This window comes from Schistocerca cancellata, unplaced genomic scaffold (assembly GCF_023864275.1).
Source record: "Schistocerca cancellata isolate TAMUIC-IGC-003103 unplaced genomic scaffold, iqSchCanc2.1 HiC_scaffold_1150, whole genome shotgun sequence".
NCBI lineage: Eukaryota > Metazoa > Arthropoda > Insecta > Orthoptera > Acrididae > Schistocerca > Schistocerca cancellata.
In genome coordinates, this window is record NW_026047149.1 from 2,132,426 (window position 1) to 2,149,216 (window position 16,791).

A 16,791-nucleotide genomic window follows, 5' to 3' on the forward strand; every position below is an offset into this window, starting at 1 on the left:
AAGCTTCGCTGTCCTCGCAAGCTTTGCTTTCCTCACAAGCTTTGCTGTCCACACAAGTTGAGCTGTCCTCGCAAGTTGAGTTGTCCTCTAGAGTTGAGCTGTCCTCTCAAGTTGAGCTGGCCTCTCCAGTTGGACTGTCCTCTCAAGTTGAGCTGTCCTCTTTGGTTGAGGTGTCCTCTCAGGTGAGCTTTCCTCTCAAGTTGAGCTGTCCTCTCAAGCTGAGCTGTCCTCGCAAGCTGTGCTGTCCTTGCAAGGTGTGCTGTCCTCGCAAGCTGTGCTGTCCTCGCAATTTGTGCTGTGCTCCCAAGTTGACCTGTCCTCTCAAGTTGAGCTGTCCTCTCAAGTTGAGCTGTCCTCTCAAGTTGAGCTGTCCTCGCAATCTGTGCTGTCCCCATTAGGTGTGCTGTCCCCACAAGCTGTGCTGTCCCCGCAAGCTGTGCTGCCCCGCAAGCTGTGCTGTCCCCGCAAGCTGTGCTGTCCGTGCAAGCTGCGCTGTCCCCGCAAAGCTGTGCTGTCCTCGCAAGATGTGATGTCCTCGCAAGCCGTGCTGTCCCCGCAAGCCGTGCTGTCCTTGCAGGCCGTGCTGTCCTTGCAAGCGGTGCTGTCCTCGCAAGCTGTGCTGTCCTCGCAAGGTGTGCTGTCCTCGCAAGCTGTGCTGTCTTCGCAAGGTGTGCTGTCCTCGCAAGGTGTGCTGTCCTCACAAGCTGTGCTGTCCTCGCAAGCCGTGCTGTCCTCGCAAGCCGTGCTGTCCTCCCAAGACGAGCTGTCCTCGCAAGTTGTACGGTCCTCGGATGCCGTACTGTCCATGCAAGCTGTGCTGTCCTTGCAAGCCGTGCTGTCCTCGCAAGCTTTGCTGTCAGCGGAAGCTTTGCTGTCCTCGCAAGCTCTGCTGTCCACGCGATTTGTGCTGTCCTCTCAGGTTGAGGTGTCCTCTCAGGTGAGCTTTCCTCTCAAGTTGAGCTGTCCTCTCAAGTTGAGCTGGCCTCTCAAGTTGAGCTGCCCTCTCAAGTTGAGCTGTCCCCTCAAGTTGAGCTGTCCTCTGAAGTTGAGTTGTCCTCTCAAGTTGAGCTGTCCTCTCAAGTTGAGCTGTCTTCTCAAGTTGAGCTGTCCTTTCTAGTTGAGCTGTCCTCTCAAGTTGAGCTGTCCTCTCAAGTAGAGCTGTCTTCTCAAATTGTGCTGCCCTCTCAAGTTGAGCTGTCGTCTCAAGTTGAGCTGTCCTGTCAAGTTGAGCCGTCCTCTCTAGTTGAGCTGTTCTCTCATGTTGAGCTTTCCTCTCAGGTTGAGCTGTCCTCTCAAGTTCAGCTGTCCTCGCAATCTGTGCTGTCCCCACAAGGTGTGCTGTCCCCGCAAGCTGTGCTGTCCCCACAAGCTGTGCTGCCCTGCAAGCTGTGCTGTCCCTGCAATCTGTGCTGTCCTTGCAAGCTGTGCTCTCCCCACAAGCTGTGCTGTCCTCGCAAGCTGAGCTGTCCTCGCAAGTTGCGCTGTCCTCGCAAGCTGTGATGTACTCGCATGCTGTGTCGTCCTCACATGCTGTGTTGTCCTCGCAATCTGTGCTGTCCTCGCAACCTGTGCTGTCCTCGCAAAATGTGATGTCCTCGCAAGCCATGCTGTCCTCGCAAGCCGTGCTGTCCTTGCAGGCCGTGCTGTCCTCGCAAGATGTGCTGTCCTCGCAAGCTGTGCTGACCTCGCAAGCTGTGCTGTCCTCGCAACCTATGCTGTCCTCGCAAGCTGAGCTGTCCTCGCAAGCCGTGCTGTCCTCGCAAGCTTTGCTGTCCTTGCAAGCTTTGCTGTCCTCACAAGCTTTGCTGTCCACGCAAGTTGTGCAGTCCTCTCAAGTTGTGTTGTCCTCTTCAAGTTGAGCTGTCCTCTCAAGTTGAGCTGTCCTCTTAAGTTGGACTGTCCTCTCAAGTTGAGCTGTCCTCTTAGGTTGAGGTACCCTCTCAGGTGAGCTTTCCTCTCAAGTTGAGCTGTCCTCTCAAGTTGAGCTGCCCTCTCAATTTGAGCTGCATTCTCAAGTTGACCTGCCCTCTCAAGTTGAGCTGCCCTCTCAAGTTGAGCTGTCCTCTCAAGTTGAGCTGTCCTCTCAAATTGAGCTGTCCTCTCAAGTTGAGCTCTCCTCTCAAGTTGAGCTGTCCTCTCAAGTTGAGCTGTCCTCTCTAGTTGAGCTGTCCTCTCAGGTTGAGCTGTCCTCTCAAGTTGAGCTGTCCTCTCAAGTTGAGCTGTCGTCTCAAGTTGAGCTGTCCTGTCAAGTTGAGCTGTCCTCTCTAGTTGAGCTGTCCTCTCAGGTTGAGCTGTCCTCTCAGGTTGAGCTGTCCTCTCAAGTTGAGCTGTCCCCACAATCTGTGCTGTCCCCGCAATCTGTGCTGTCCCCGCAAGCTGTGCTGTCCCCGCAAGCTGTGCTGTCCCCGCAAGCTGTGCTTCCCCGCAAGCTGTGCTGTCCCTGCAAACTGTGCTGTCCTTGCAAGCTGTGCTGTCCCCGCAAGCTGAGCTGTCCTCGCAAGCTGAGCTGTCCTCGCAAGCTGCGCTGTACTCACAAGCTGTGCCGTCCTCGCAATTTGTGCTGTGCTCTCAAGTTGAGCTGTCCTCTCAAGTTGAGCTGTCCTCTCCAGTTGGACTGTCCTCTCAAGTTGAGCTGTCCTCTTTGGTTGAGGTGTCCTCTCAGGGGAGCTTTCCTCTCAAGTTGAGCTGTCCTCTCAAGCTGAGCTGTCCTCGCAAGCTGTGCTGTCCTCGCAAGGTGTGCTGTCCTCGCAAGCTGTGCTGTCCTCGCAAGCTGTGCTGTCCTCGCAATTTGTGCTGTGCTCTCAAGTTGAGCTGTCCTCTCAAGTTGAGCTGTCCTCTCAAGTTGAGCTGTCCTCTCAACTTGAGCTGCCCTCTTAAGTTGAGCTGTCCTCACAAGTTCAGCTGTCCTCTCAAGTTCAGCTGTCCTCTCAACTTGAGCTGTCCTCTCAAGTTGTGATGTCCTCTCTAGTTGAGCTGTCCTCTCTAGTTGAGCTGTCCTCTCAACTTGAGCTGTCCTCTGAAGTTGAGTTGTCACCTCAAGTTGAGCTGTCCCCTCAAGTTGAGCTGTCCTCTCAAGTTGAGATGTCCTCTCAAGTTGAGCTCTCCTTCAAGTTGAGCTTCCTCTGAAGTTGAGCTGTCCTCTCTAGATGAGCTGTCCTCTCTAAATGAGCTGTCCTCTCTAGATGAGCTGTCCTCTCAAGTTGAGCTGTCCTCTCAAGTTGAGCTGTCCTCTCAAGTTGAGCTGTCCTCACAAGCCGTGCTGTCCTCCCAAGCCGTGCTGTCCTCACAAGCTGTTGCTGTCCTCGGACGCCATACTGTCCATGCAAGCTGTGCTGTCCTCGCAAGCCGTGCTGTCCTCGAAAGGTGTGCTGTCCTCGCAAGCTGTGCAGTCCGCGCAAGCCGTGCTGTCCTCGCAAGCCATGCTGTCCTCCCAAGCCGTGCTGACCTCGCAAGCCGTGCTGTCCTCGGACGCCGTACTGTCCACGCAAGCTGTGCTGTCCTCGCAAGCCGTGCTGTCCTCGCAAGCTTTGCTGTCCACGCAAGTTGTGCTGTCCTCGCAAGTTGTGTTGTCCTCTCAAGTTGAGCTGTCCTCTCAAGTTCAGCTGTCCTCTTCAGTTGGACTGTCCTCTCAAGTTGAGCTGTCCTCTCAGGTTGAGGTGTCCTCCCAGGTGAGCTTTCCTCTCAAGTTGAGCTGTCCTCTCAAATTGAGCTGCCCTTTCAAGTTGAGCTGACCTCTCAAGTTGAGATGCCCTCTCAAGTTGAGCTGCCCTCTCAAGTTGAGCTGTCCTCTCAACTTGAGCTGTCCTCTCAAGTTGCGCTGTCCTCTCAAGTTGAGCTGTCCTCTCTAGTTGAGCTGTCGTCACAAGTTGAGCTGTCCTCTCAAGTTGAGCTGTCCTCTCAAGTTGAGCTGTTCCCTCAAGTTGAGCTGTCGCCTCAAGTTGAGCTGTCCTGTCAAGTTGAGCTTTCCTCTCTAGTTGAGCTGTCCTCTCAGGTTGAGCTTTCCTCTCAGGTTGAGCTGTCCTCCCAAGTTGAGCTGTCCTCGCAATCTGTGCTGTCCCCATAAGGTGTGCTGTCCCCACAAGCTGTGCTGTCCCCGCAAGCTGTGCTGCCCCGCAAGCTGTGCTGTCCCTACAAGCTGTGCTGTCCGTGCAAGCTGCACTGTCCCCGCAAGCTGTGCTGTCCTCGCAAGATGTGATGTCCTCGCAAGCCGTGCTGTCCTCGCAAGCCGTGCTGTCATTGCAGGCCGTGCTGTCCTTGCAAGCTGCGCTGTCCTCACAAGCTATGCGGTCCTCGCAAGGTGTGCTGTCCTCGCAAGCTGTGCTGTCCTCGCAAGCCTTGCTGTCCTCGCAAGCCGTGCTGTCCTCCCAAGCTGAGCTGTCCTCGCAAGTTGTGCGGTCCTCGGATGCCGTACTGTCCATGCAAGCTGTGTTGTCCTCGCAAGCCGTGCTGTTCTCGCAAGCTTTGCTGTCCTCGCTAGCTATCCTGTCCTCGCAAGCTTTGCTGTCCACGCGAGTTGTGCTGTCCTCGCAAGTTGTGTTGTCCTCTCAAGTTGAGCTGTCCTCTTAAGTTGAGCTGTCCTCTCCAGTTGGACTGTCCTCTGAAGTTGAGCTGTCCTCTCAGGTTGAGGTGTCCTCTCAGGTGAGCTTTCCTCTCAAATTGAGCTGTCCTCTCAAGTTGAGCTGGCCTCTCAAGTTGAGCTGCCCTCTCAAGTTGAGCTGCCCCCTCAAGTTTAGCTGTCCTCTCAAGTTGAGCTGTCCTCTCAAATTGAGCTGTCCTCTCGACTTGAGCTGTCCTCTCAAGTTGAGCTGTCCTCTCTAGTTGGGCTGTCCTCTCAAGTTGAGCTCTCCTCTCAAGTTGAGCTGTCTTCTCAAAATGAGCTTTCCTCTCAAGTTGAGCTGTCGTCTCAAGTTGAGCTGTCCTGTCAAGTTGAGCCGTCCTCTCTAGTTGAGCTGTCCTCTCATGTTGAGCTTTCCTCTCAGGTTGAGCTGTCCTCTCAAGTTGAGCTGTCCTCGCAATCTGTGCTGTCCCCACGAGGTGTGCTGTCCCCGCAAGCTGTGCTGTCCCCGCAAGCTGTGCTGCCCTGCAAGCTGTGCTCTCCCCGCAAGCTGTACTGTCCTCGCAAGCTGAGCTGTCCTCGCAAGATGCGCTGTCCTCGCAAGCTGTGACGTCCTCGCATGCTGTGTCGCCCTCGCATGCTGTGTTGTCCTCGCAATCTGTGCTGTCCTCGCAACCTGTGCTGTCCTCGCAAAATGTGATGTCCTCGCAAGCCATGCTGTCCTCGAAAGCCGTGCTGTCCTTGCAGGCCGTGCTGTCCTCGCAAGCTGTGCTGTCCTTGCAAGCCGTGCTGACCTCGCAAGCTGTGCTGTCCTCGCAACCTATGCTGTCCTCGCAAGCTGAGCTGTCCTCGCAAGCCGTGCTGTCCTCGCAAGCTTTGCTGTCCTCGCAAGCTTTGCTGTCCTCGCAAGCTTTGCTGTCCTCACAAGCTTTGCTGTCCACGCAAGTTGTGCAGTCCTCGCAAGTTGTGTTGTCCTCTCAAGTTGAGCTGTCCTCTCAAGTTGAGCTGCCCTCTCAATTTGAGCTGCATTCTCAAGTTGACCTGCCCTCTCAAGTTGAGCTGCCCTCTCAAGTTGAGCTATCCTCTCAAGTTCGGCTGTCCTCTCAAATTGAGCTGTCCTCTCAAGTTGAGCTGTCCTCTCAAGTTGAGCTGTCCTCTCAAGTTGAGCAGTCCTCTCAAGTTGAGCAGTCCTCTCAAGTTGAGCTGTCCTCTCTAGTTGAGCTGTCCTCTCAGGTTGATTTGTCCTCTCAAGTTGAGCTGTCCTCTCAAGTTGAGCTGTCCTCTCAAGTTGAGCTGTCGTCTCAAGTTGAGCTGTCCTGTCAAGTTGAGCTGTCCTCTCTAGTTGAGCTGTCCTCTCAGGTTGAGCTGTCCTCTCAGGTTGAGCTGTCCTCTCAAGTTGAGCTGTCCCCACAATCTGTGCTGTCCCCGCAATCTGTTCTGTCCCCACAAGCTGTGCTGTCCCCGCAAGCTGTGCTGCCCCGCAAGCTGTGCTGTCCCTGCAAACTGTGCTGTCCTTGCAAACTGTGCTGTCCCCGCAAGCTGAGCTGTCCTCGCAAGCTGAGCTGTCCTCGCAAGCTGTGCGGTCCTCACAAGCTGTGCCGTCCTCGCATGCTGTGTTGTCCTCGCATGCTGTGTTGTCCTCGCAATCTGTGCTGTCCTCCCAACCTGTGCTGTCCTCGCAAGATGTGATGTCCTCGCAAGCCGTGCTGTCCTCGCAAGCCATGCTGTCCTCGCAGGCCGTGCTGTCCTCACAAGCCGTGCTGTCCTCGGACGCCGTACTGTCCACGCAAGCTCTGCAGTCCTCGCAAGCCGTGCTGTCCTCGCAAGCTTCGCTGTCCTCGCAAGCTTTGCTTTCCTCGCATGCTTTGCTGTCCATGCAAGTTGAGCTGTCCTCTCAAGCTGAGCTGTCCTCGCAAGCTGTGCTGTCCTCGCAAGGTGTGCTGTCCTCGCAAGCTGTGCTGTCCTCGCAAGCTGTGCTGTCCTCGCAATTTGTGCTGTGCTCCCAAGTTGAGCTGTCCTCTCAAGTTGAGCTGTCCTCTCCAGTTGGACTGTCCTCTCAAGTTGAGCTGTCCTCTCAAGTTGAGCTGTCCTCTCAAGTTGAGCTGTCCTTTCTAGTTGAGCTGTCCTTTCTAGTTGAGCTGTCCTCTCAAGTTGAGCTGTCCTCTCAAGTTGAGCTGTCTTCTCAAATTGAGCTGCCCTCTCAAGTTGAGCTGTCGTCTCAAGTTGAGCTGTCCTGCCAAGTTGAGCCGTCCTCTCTAGTTGAGCTGTCCTCTCCTGTTGAGCTCTCCTCTCAGGTTGAGCACTCATCTCAAGTTCAGCTGTCCTCGCAATCTGTGCTGTCCCCACAAGGTGTGCTGTCCCCGCAAGCTGTGCTGTCCCCGCAAGCTGTGCTGCCCTGCAAGCTGTGCTGTCCCTGCAACCTGTGCTGTCCTTGCAAGCTGTGCTCTCCCCGCAAGCTGTGCTGTCCTCGCAAGCTGAGCTGTCCTCGCAAGCTGTGCTGTCCTCGCAAGCTGTGACGTACTCGCATGCTGTTTCGTCCTCGCATGCTGTGTTGTCCTCGCAATCTGTGCCTTCGCAAGGAGTGCAGCCTTTGCACGGAGTGCTGCCTTCGCAAGGAGTGCAGTCTTCGCACGGAGTGCAGCCTTCGCACTGAGTGCAGCCTTCGCACAGAGTGCAGCCGTCACAAGGCATGCAGCTGTCGCATGGAGTGCAGCCGTCGCAAGGCGTGCAGCCAACGTATGGAGTGCAGCCTTCGCAATGAGTGCAGCCGTCGCACGGAATGCAACCTTCGCACGGAGTGATGCCTTCACACGGAGTGCAGCCTTCGCACAGAGTGCTGCTTTCGCAAGGAGTGCAGCCTTCACATGGGGTGCTGCCTTCACACAGAGTGCTGGCTTCGCAAGGAGTGCAGCCTTCGCAAGGGGTGCAGCCTTCGCACGGAGTGCTGCCTTCGCAAGGAGTGCAGCCTTTGCATGGAGTGCAGCCTTCGCAAGGGGTGCAGCCTTCGCACGGAGTGCTGCCTTCGCAAGGAGTGCAGCCTTTGCATGGAGTGCAGCCTTCGCACAGAGTGCTGCCTTCGCAAGGAGTGCAGCCTTCACATGGGGTGCTGCCTTCACACAGAGTGCTGGCTTCGCAAAGAGTGCAGCCTTCGCAAGGGGTGCAGCCTTCGCACGGAGTGCTGCCTACGCAAGGAGTGCAGCCTTTGCATGGAGTGCAGCCTTCGCACAGAGTGCTGCCTTCGCAAGGAGTGCAGCCTTCGCAAGGAGTGCAGCCTTCGCAAGGGGTGCAGCATTCGCACGGAGTGCTGCCTTCGCATGGAGTGCAGCCTTCGCACAGAGTGCAGCCTTCGCACAGAGTGCTGCCTTCGCACAGAGTGCTGCCTTCGCACATAGTGCTGCCTTCGCACAGAGTGCTGCCTTCACACAGAGTGCAGCCTTCCCACAGAGTGCAGCCTTCGCAAGGAGTGCATCCATCGCACGGAGTGCAGCCTTCGCACAGAGTGCTGCTTTCGCACGGTGTGCAGCTTTCGCACAGAGTGCTGCCTTCGCAAGGAGTGCAGCGTTCGCAAGGAGTCCTGCCTTCGCACGAAGTGCTGATTTCGCAGGGAGTGCTGCCTTCGCAAGGAGTGCAGCCTTCGCGCACGGTGCTGCCTTCGCACAGATTGCTGCCTTCGCAAGGAGTGCAGCTGTCGCACGGATTGCAGCCGTTGCACGAATTGCTGCCTTCGCACGGAGTGCAGCCTTTGCGCAGAGTGCTGCCTTTGCATAGAGTGCTGCCTACGCACAGAGTGCACAATTCGCACAGAGTGCTGCCTTAGCACAGAGTGCTGCCTTTGCGCAGAGTGCTGCCTTCGCACAGAGTGCCGACTTCGCACAGTGTGCTGCCTTTGCACAGGGTGCAGCCTTCGCACAGAGTGCAGCCTTTGCACAGAGTGCAGCCTTTGCACAGAATGCTGCATTCAAACAGAGTGCTGCCTTCGCATGGAGTGCTGCCGTCGCACAGAGTGCAGTCTTCGCACAGAGCGCAGCCTTCGCACAGAGCGCAGCCTTCGCACAGAGCGCAGCCTTCGCACAGAGCGCAGCCTTCGCACAGAGCGCAGCCTTCGCACAGAGCGCAGCCTTCTCACAGAGCGCAGCCTTCGCACAGAGCGCAGCCTTCGCACAGAGCGCAGCCTTCGCACAGAGCGCAGCCTTCGCACAGAGCGCAGCCTTCGCACAGAGCGCAGCCTTCGCACAGAGCGCAGCCTTCGCACAGAGCGCTGCCTTCACACAGAGTGCAGCCTTCCCACAGAGTGCAGCCTTCGCAAGGAGTGCATCCATCGCACGGAGTGCAGCCTTCGCACAGAGTGCTGCTTTCGCACGGTGTGCAGCTTTCGCACAGAGTGCTGCCTTCGCAAGGAGTGCAGCGTTCGCAAGGAGTCCTGCCTTCGCACGAAGTGCTGATTTCGCAGGGAGTGCTGCCTTCGCAAGGAGTGCAGCCTTCGCGCACGGTGCTGCCTTCGCACAGATTGCTGCCTTCGCAAGGAGTGCAGCTGTCGCACGGATTGCAGCCTTTGCACGAATTGCTGCCTTCGCACGGAGTGCAGCCTTTGCGCAGAGTGCTGCCTTCGCACAGAGAGCTGCCTTCGCAAGGAGTGCAGCCTTCGCACGGAGTGCAGCCTTCGCACAGAGTGCTCCCTTCGCACGGAGTGCAGCCTTTGCAAGGAATGCAGCTTTGGCACAGAGTACAGCCTTCGCACAGAGTGCTGCCTTCGCACGGAGTGCTGCCTTTGCATAGAGTGCTGCCTACGCACAGAGTGCACAATTCGCACAGAGTGCTGCCTTAGCACAGAGTGCTGCCTTTGCGCAGAGTGCTGCCTTCGCACAGAGTGCCGACTTCGCACAGTGTGCTGCCTTTGCACAGGGTGCAGCCTTCGCACAGAGTGCAGCCTTTGCACAGAGTGCAGCCTTTGCACAGAATGCTGCATTCAAACAGAGTGCTGCCTTCGCATGGAGTGCTGCCGTCGCACAGAGTGCAGTCTTCGCACAGAGTGCTGCCTTCGCAAGGAGTGCAGCAATCGCACAGAGTGCTGCCTTCGCACAGAGTGCAGCCTTCGCACAGAGAGCTGCCTTCACAAGGAGTGCAACCTTCGCAAGGAGTGCAGTCATCGCACAGTGTGCAGCCATCACACAGAGTGCAGCCTTCGCACAGAGTGCTGCCTTCGCACAGGGTGCTGCCTTCGCACGGAGTGCAGTCTTTGCACAGAGTGCTGCCTTCGCAAGGAGTGCAGCCTTCGCAAGGAGTGCAGCCTTTGCACGGAGTGCAGCCTTTGCACGGAGTGCAGCCGTTGCACGGAGGGCTGCCTTCGCAAGGAGTGCAGCCTTCACACAGAGTGCAGCCTTCGCATGGAGTGCAGCCTTCAAAAGGAGTGCAGCCTTCGCAAACAGTGCTGCCTTCGCACAGTGTGCTGCCTTCGCACAGAGTGCTGCCTTCGCACAGAGTGCAGCCTTCCCAAGGAGTGCTGCCTTCGCACAGAGAGCTGCCTTCCCACAGAGTGCTGCCTTCGCACAGAGTGCTGCCTTCGCAAGGAGTGCTGCCTTCGCAAGGAGTGCAGCCTTCGCAAGGAGTGCAGCCTTCGCAAGGAGTGCAGCCTTCGCACGGAGTGCAGCCTTTGCACGGAGTGCAGCCGTCGCACGGAGGGCTGCCTTCGAAATGGAGTGCAGCCTTCTCACGGAGTGCAGCCTTCGCACGGAGTGCAGCCTTCGCACAGAGTGCAGCCTTTGCACCGAGTGGAGCCTTTGCACAGAGTGCAGCCTTCGCACAGAGTGCTCCCTTCGCAAGGAGTGCAACCTTCGCACGGAGTGCAGCCTTCGCAAGGAGTGCTGCCTTCGCAAGGAGTGCAGCCTTTGCAATGAGTGCAGCCTTCGCACAGAGTGCAGCCTTCGCACACAGCGCAGCCTTCGCACGGAGTGCAGCCTTCGCACGGAGTGCAGCCTTCGCACAGAGTGCTCCCTTTTCAAGGAGTGCAACCTTCGCACGGAGTGCAACCTTCGCACGGAGTGCAGCCTTCGCACGGAGTGCTGCCTTCGCAAGGAGTGCAGCCTTGGCACAGAGTGCTGCCTTCGCACAGAGTGCACCCTTCGCACGGAGTGCAGCCTTCGTACAGAGTGCACCCTCCGCAGAGAGTGCTGCCTCCGCACAGAGTCTGGCTTCGCACAGAGTGCAAACTTAGCACAGAGTGCTGCCATCGCAAGGAGTGCAGCCTTCGCACGGATTGCAGCCTTCGCACAGAGTCCACCCTTCGCAATTGGTGCAGCCTTCGCACGGATTGCAGCCTTAGCACGGAGTGCAACCTTCGCAAGGAGTGCTGCCTTCGCAAGGAGTGCAGCCAACGGAAGGAGTGCTGCCTTCGCAAAGAGTGCTGCCTTCGCAAGGAGTGCTGCCTTCGCACAGAGTGCTGCTTTCGCACAGAGTGCAGCCTTCGCACAGAGTGCAGCCTTCGCACAGAAAGCTCCCTTCGTAAGGAGTACAGCCTTCGCACAGAGTGCAGCCTTCGCACGGAGTGCTGACTTCGCAAGGAGTGCAGCCTTCGCACAGAGTGCTGCCTTCGCACAGAGTGCCGCCTTCGCACAGAGTGCTGCCTTCGCACAGACTGCTGCCTTCGCAAGGAGTGCTACCTTCGCAAGGAGTGCAGCCTTCACAAGGAGTGCAGCCTTCACAATGAGTGCATCCTTTGCACGGAGTGCAGCATTCGCACGGAGTGCAGCCGTCGAACGGAGTTCTGCCTTTGCAAGGAGTGCGGCCTTCGCACGGAGTGCAGCCTTCGCACGGAGTGCAGCCTTCGCACGGAGTGCAGCCTTCGCACGGAGTGCAGCCTTCGCACGGAGTGCAGCCTTCGCACAGAGCGCAGCCTTCGCACAGAGCGCAGCCTTCGCACAGAGCGCAGCCTTCGCACAGAGCGCAGCCTTCGCACAGAGCGCAGCCTTCTCACAGAGCGCAGCCTTCGCACAGAGCGCAGCCTTCGCACAGAGCGCAGCCTTCGCACAGAGCGCAGCCTTCGCACAGAGTGCAGCCTTCGCACAGAGTGCAGCCTTCGCACAGAGTGCAGCCTTCGCACAGAGTGCAGCCTTCGCACAGAGTGCAGCCTACGCACAGAGTGCTGCCTTCACACAGAGTGCATCCTCCACAGAGAATGCTGCCTGCGCAGAGTGCTGCCTTCGCACAGAGTGCTTCCTTTGCACAGAGTGCTGCCTTCGCACAGAGTGCTGCCTTCGCAGAGTGCCGCCTTCGCAAGGAGTGCAGCCTTCGCACGGAGTGCAGCCTTCGCACAGAGTGCTCCCTTCGCAAGGAGTGCAGCCTTCGCACGGAGTGCAGCCTTCGCACGGACTGCTGCCATCGCAAGGAGTGCAGCCGTCGCACAGAGTGCTGCCTTCGCACAGGGTGCTGCCTTCGCACAGAGTTCAGCCTTCGCACAGAGTGCTGCCTTCGCACACAGTGCTGCCTTCGCACAGAGTGCTGCCTTCGCACAGACTGCTGCCTTCGCAAGGAGTGCTGCCTTCGCAAGGAGTGCAGCCTTCGCAAGGAGTGCAGCCTTCGCACGGAGTGCAGCCTTCGCACGAAGTGCAGCTTTCGCACAGAGTGCAGCCTTCGCGGAGAGTGCAGCCTTCGCACAGAGTGCAGCCTTCACACAGAGTTCAGCCTTCGCACAGAGTGCAGTCTTTGCACAGAGCGCAGCCTTCGAACAGAGTCCAGCCTTCGCACAGAGTGCTGCCTTCACACAGAATGCAGCCTTTGTACAGAGTAATGCCTTCGCAAGGAGTGCAGCTTTCGCACAGAGTGCAGATTTCGCACAGAGTCTGCCTTCGCACAGAGTGCTGCCTTCGGACAGAGTGCTGCCTTCGAAAGGAGTGTTGCCTTCGCAAGGAGAGCAGCCTTCGCAAGGAGTGCAGCCTTCGCACGGAGTGCAGCCTTCGCACGGAGTGCAGCCTTGGCACAGAGAGCTCCCTTCGCAAGGAGTGCAACTTTCGCACGGAGTGCAGCCTTCGCACGGAGTGCTGCCTTCCCAAGGAGTGCAGCCTTGGCACAGTGTGCTGCCTTCACACAGAGTGCACCCTTTGCACGAAGTACAGCCTTCGCACAGAGTGCACCCTCCACAGAGAGTGCTGCCTCCGCACAGAGTGCAACCTTCGCAAGGAGTGCTGCCTTCGCAAGGAGTGCAGCCATCGCAAGGAGTGCTGCCTTCGCAAGGAGTGCTGCTTTCGCAAGGAGTGCTGCCTTCGCACAGAGTGCTGCTTCGCACAGAGTGCAGCCTTCGCACAGAGTGCAGCCTTCGCACAGAGTGCTCCCTTCGTAAGGAGTGCAGCCTTCGTACAGAGTGCAGCCTTCGCACGGAGTGCTGACTTCGCAAGGAGTGCAGCCTTTGCACGGAGTGCTGACTTTGGAAGGAGTGCAGCCTTCACACAGAGTGCTGCCTTCGCACAGAGTGCTGCCTTCGCACAGAATGCTGCCTTCGCACAGAGTGCACCCTTCGCAAGGAGTGCTGCCTTCGCAAGGACTGCTGCCTTCGCACAGAGTGTTGCCTTCGCACAGAGTGCTGTCTTCGCACTGAGTGGAGCCTTCGCACAGAGTGCTGCCTTCGCACAGAGTGCAGCCTTCGCACAGAGTGCAGCCTTCGCACAGAGTGCTCCCTTCGTAAGGAGTGCAGCCTTCGTACAGAGTGCAGCCTTCGCACGGAGTGCTGACTTCGCAAGGAGTGCAGCCTTTGCACGGAGTGCTGACTTTGGAAGGAGTGCAGCCTTCACACAGAGTGCTGCCTTCGCACAGAGTGCTGCCTTCGCACAGAATGCTGCCTTCGCACAGAGTGCACCCTTCGCAAGGAGTGCTGCCTTCGCAAGGACTGCTGCCTTCGCACAGAGTGTTGCCTTCGCACAGAGTGCTGCCTTCGCACAGAGTTCTGTCTTTGCACAGAGTGTTGCCTTCGCACAGAGTGCTGCCTTCGCACAGAGTGCAGCATTCGCACAGAGTGCAGCATTCGCACAGAGTGCTGCCTTCGCACAGAGTGCTGCCTTCGCACAGAGAGCTGCCTTCGCACAGAGTGCTGCCTTAGCACAGAGTGCTGCCTTTGCACAGAGTGCACCCTTCGCAAGGAGTGCTGCCTTCGCAAGGACTGCTGCCTTCGCACAGGGTGCTGTCTTCGCACAGAGTGCTGCCTTCGCACAGAGTGCTGCTTTCGCACAGAGTGCATCCTTCGCACGGAGTGCAGTCTTTGCACAGAGTGCTGCCTTCGCAAGGAGTGCAGCCTTCGCAAGGAGTGCAGCCTTTGCACGGAGTGCAGCCTTTGCACGGAGTGCAGCCGTTGCACGGAGGGCTGCCTTCGCAAGGAGTGCAGCCTTCACACAGAGTGCAGCCTTCGCATGGAGTGCAGCCTTCAAAAGGAGTGCAGCCTTCGCAAACAGTGCTGCCTTCGCACAGTGTGCTGCCTTCGCACAGAGTGCTGCCTTCGCACAGAGTGCAGCCTTCCCAAGGAGTGCTGCCTTCGCACAGAGAGCTGCCTTCCCACGGAGTGCTGCCTTCGCACAGAGTGCTGCCTTCGCAAGGAGTGCTGCCTTCGCAAGGAGTGCAGCCTTCGCAAGGAGTGCAGCCTTCGCAAGGAGTGCAGCCTTCGCACGGAGTGCAGCCTTTGCACGGAGTGCAGCCGTCGCACGGAGGGCTGCCTTCGAAATGGAGTGCAGCCTTCTCACGGAGTGCAGCCTTCGCACGGAGTGCAGCCTTCGCACAGAGTGCAGCCTTTGCACCGAGTGGAGCCTTTGCACAGAGTGCAGCCTTCGCACAGAGTGCTCCCTTCGCAAGGAGTGCAACCTTCGCACGGAGTGCAGCCTTCGCAAGGAGTGCTGCCTTCGCAAGGAGTGCAGCCTTTGCAAGGAGTGCAGCCTTCACACAGAGTGCAGCCTTCGCACACAGCGCAGCCTTCGCACGGAGTGCAGCCTTCGCACGGAGTGCAGCCTTCGCACAGAGTGCTCCCTTTTCAAGGAGTGCAACCTTCGCACGGAGTGCAACCTTCGCACGGAGTGCAGCCTTCGCACGGAGTGCTGCCTTCGCAAGGAGTGCAGCCTTGGCACAGAGTGCTGCCTTCGCACAGAGTGCACCCTTCGCACGGAGTGCAGCCTTCGTACAGAGTGCACCCTCCGCAGAGAGTGCTGCCTCCGCACAGAGTCTGGCTTCGCACAGAGTGCAAACTTAGCACAGAGTGCTGCCATCGCAAGGAGTGCAGCCTTCGCACGGATTGCAGCCTTCGCACAGAGTCCACCCTTCGCAATTGGTGCAGCCTTCGCACGGATTGCAGCCTTAGCACGGAGTGCAACCTTCGCAAGGAGTGCTGCCTTCGCAAGGAGTGCAGCCAACGGAAGGAGTGCTGCCTTCGCAAAGAGTGCTGCCTTCGCAAGGAGTGCTGCCTTCGCACAGAGTGCTGCTTTCGCACAGAGTGCAGCCTTCGCACAGAGTGCAGCCTTCGCACAGAAAGCTCCCTTCGTAAGGAGTACAGCCTTCGCACAGAGTGCAGCCTTCGCACGGAGTGCTGACTTCGCAAGGAGTGCAGCCTTCGCACAGAGTGCTGCCTTCGCACAGAGTGCTGCCTTCGCACAGAGTGCTGCCTTCGCACAGACTGCTGCCTTCGCATGGAGTGCTACCTTCGCAAGGAGTGCAGCCTTCACAAGGAGTGCAGCCTTCACAATGAGTGCATCCTTTGCACGGAGTGCAGCCTTCGCACGGAGTGCAGCCGTCGCACGGAGTTCTGCCTTTGCAAGGAGTGCGGCCTTCGCACGGAGTGCAGCCTTCGCACGGAGTGCAGCCTTCGCACGGAGTGCAGCCTTCGCACGGAGTGCAGCCTTCGCACGGAGTGCAGCCTTCGCACGGAGTGCAGCCTTCGCACGGAGTGCAGCCTTCGCACAGAGCGCAGCCTTCGCACAGAGCGCAGCCTTCGCACAGAGCGCAGCCTTCGCACAGAGCGCAGCCTTCGCACAGAGCGCAGCCTTCTCACAGAGCGCAGCCTTCGCACAGAGCGCAGCCTTCGCACAGAGCGCAGCCTTCGCACAGAGTGCAGCCTTCGCACAGAGTGCAGCCTTCGCACAGAGTGCAGCCTTCGCACAGAGTGCAGCCTTCGCACAGAGTGCAGCCTTCGCACAGAGTGCAGCCTACGCACAGAGTGCTGCCTTCACACAGAGTGCATCCTCCACAGAGAATGCTGCCTGCGCAGAGTGCTGCCTTCGCACAGAGTGCTTCCTTTGCACAGAGTGCTGCCTTCGCACAGAGTGCTGCCTTCGCAGAGTGCCGCCTTCGCAAGGAGTGCAGCCTTCGCACGGAGTGCAGCCTTCGCACAGAGTGCTCCCTTCGCAAGGAGTGCAGCCTTCGCACGGAGTGCAGCCTTCGCACGGACTGCTGCCATCGCAAGGAGTGCAGCCGTCGCACAGAGTGCTGCCTTCGCACAGGGTGCTGCCTTCGCACAGAGTTCAGCCTTCGCACAGAGTGCTGCCTTCGCACACAGTGCTGCCTTCGCACAGAGTGCTGCCTTCGCACAGACTGCTGCCTTCGCAAGGAGTGCTGCCTTCGCAAGGAGTGCAGCCTTCGCAAGGAGTGCAGCCTTCGCACGGAGTGCAGCCTTCGCACGGAGTGCAGCCGTCGCACGGAGTGCTGCCATCGCAAGGAGTGCAGCCTTCGCACGGAGTGCAGCCTTCGCACGGAGTGCAGCCTTCGCACGAAGTGCAGCTTTCGCACAGAGTGCAGCCTTCGCGGAGAGTGCAGCCTTCGCACAGAGTGCAGCCTTCACACAGAGTTCAGCCTTCGCACAGAGTGCAGTCTTTGCACAGAGCGCAGCCTTCGAACAGAGTCCAGCCTTCGCACAGAGTGCTGCCTTCACACAGAATGCAGCCTTTGTACAGAGTAATGCCTTCGCAAGGAGTGCAGCTTTCGCACAGAGTGCAGATTTCGCACAGAGTCTGCCTTCGCACAGAGTGCTGCCTTCGGACAGAGTGCTGCCTTCGAAAGGAGTGTTGCCTTCGCAAGGAGAGCAGCCTTCGCAAGGAGTGCAGCCTTCGCACGGAGTGCAGCCTTCGCACTGAGTGCAGCCTTGGCACAGAGTGCTCCCTTCGCAAGGAGTGCAACTTTCGCACGGAGTGGAGCCTTCGCACGGAGTGCTGCCTTCCCAAGGAGTGCAGCCTTGGCACAGTGTGCTGCCTTCACACAGAGTGCACCCTTTGCACGAA

General features: G+C 58.2%; 2 protein-coding genes across 2 annotated transcripts; both read right to left on the bottom strand.

The window, feature by feature from the left end:
- Nucleotides 1–357: 357 nt before the first annotated feature.
- Nucleotides 358–807, bottom strand: LOC126159956 (thermal hysteresis protein YL-1-like). The gene has a single exon (XM_049916763.1). The coding sequence runs from the start codon at nt 805–807 to the stop codon at nt 358–360; it is 450 nt and encodes a 149-aa protein (XP_049772720.1).
- A 903-nt stretch (nt 808–1,710) lies between these two features.
- LOC126159957 (apical junction molecule-like) lies at nt 1,711–3,421 on the bottom strand. The gene is made up of 3 exons (XM_049916764.1): nt 3,288–3,421; nt 2,535–3,104; nt 1,711–2,470 (listed from the first exon to the last, which is right to left on the bottom strand). The coding sequence occupies exons 1-3, from the start codon at nt 3,419–3,421 to the stop codon at nt 1,711–1,713; spliced, it is 1,464 nt and encodes a 487-aa protein (XP_049772721.1).
- Nucleotides 3,422–16,791: the final 13,370 nt, after the last annotated feature.

Bases quoted from the DNA above. Each gene is read 5' to 3' on its own strand.
- LOC126159956 (XM_049916763.1), bottom strand. From the start codon at position 807: ATGGACAGTACGGCATCCGAGGACCGTACAACTTGCGAGGACAGCTCG.
- LOC126159957 (XM_049916764.1), bottom strand. From the start codon at position 3,421: ATGGCTTGCGAGGACAGCACGGCTTGCGCGGACTGCACAGCTTGCGAG. The intron at 3,105-3,287 runs GTGAGGACAGCA...CTCAACTTGAAG, and splicing joins TCCGAGGACAGCAACAGCTT to GAGAGCTCAACTTGAGAGGA. The intron at 2,471-2,534 runs GTGAGTACAGCG...TTGCGGGGACAG, and splicing joins TTGCGAGGACGGCACAGCTT to CACAGCTTGCAAGGACAGCA.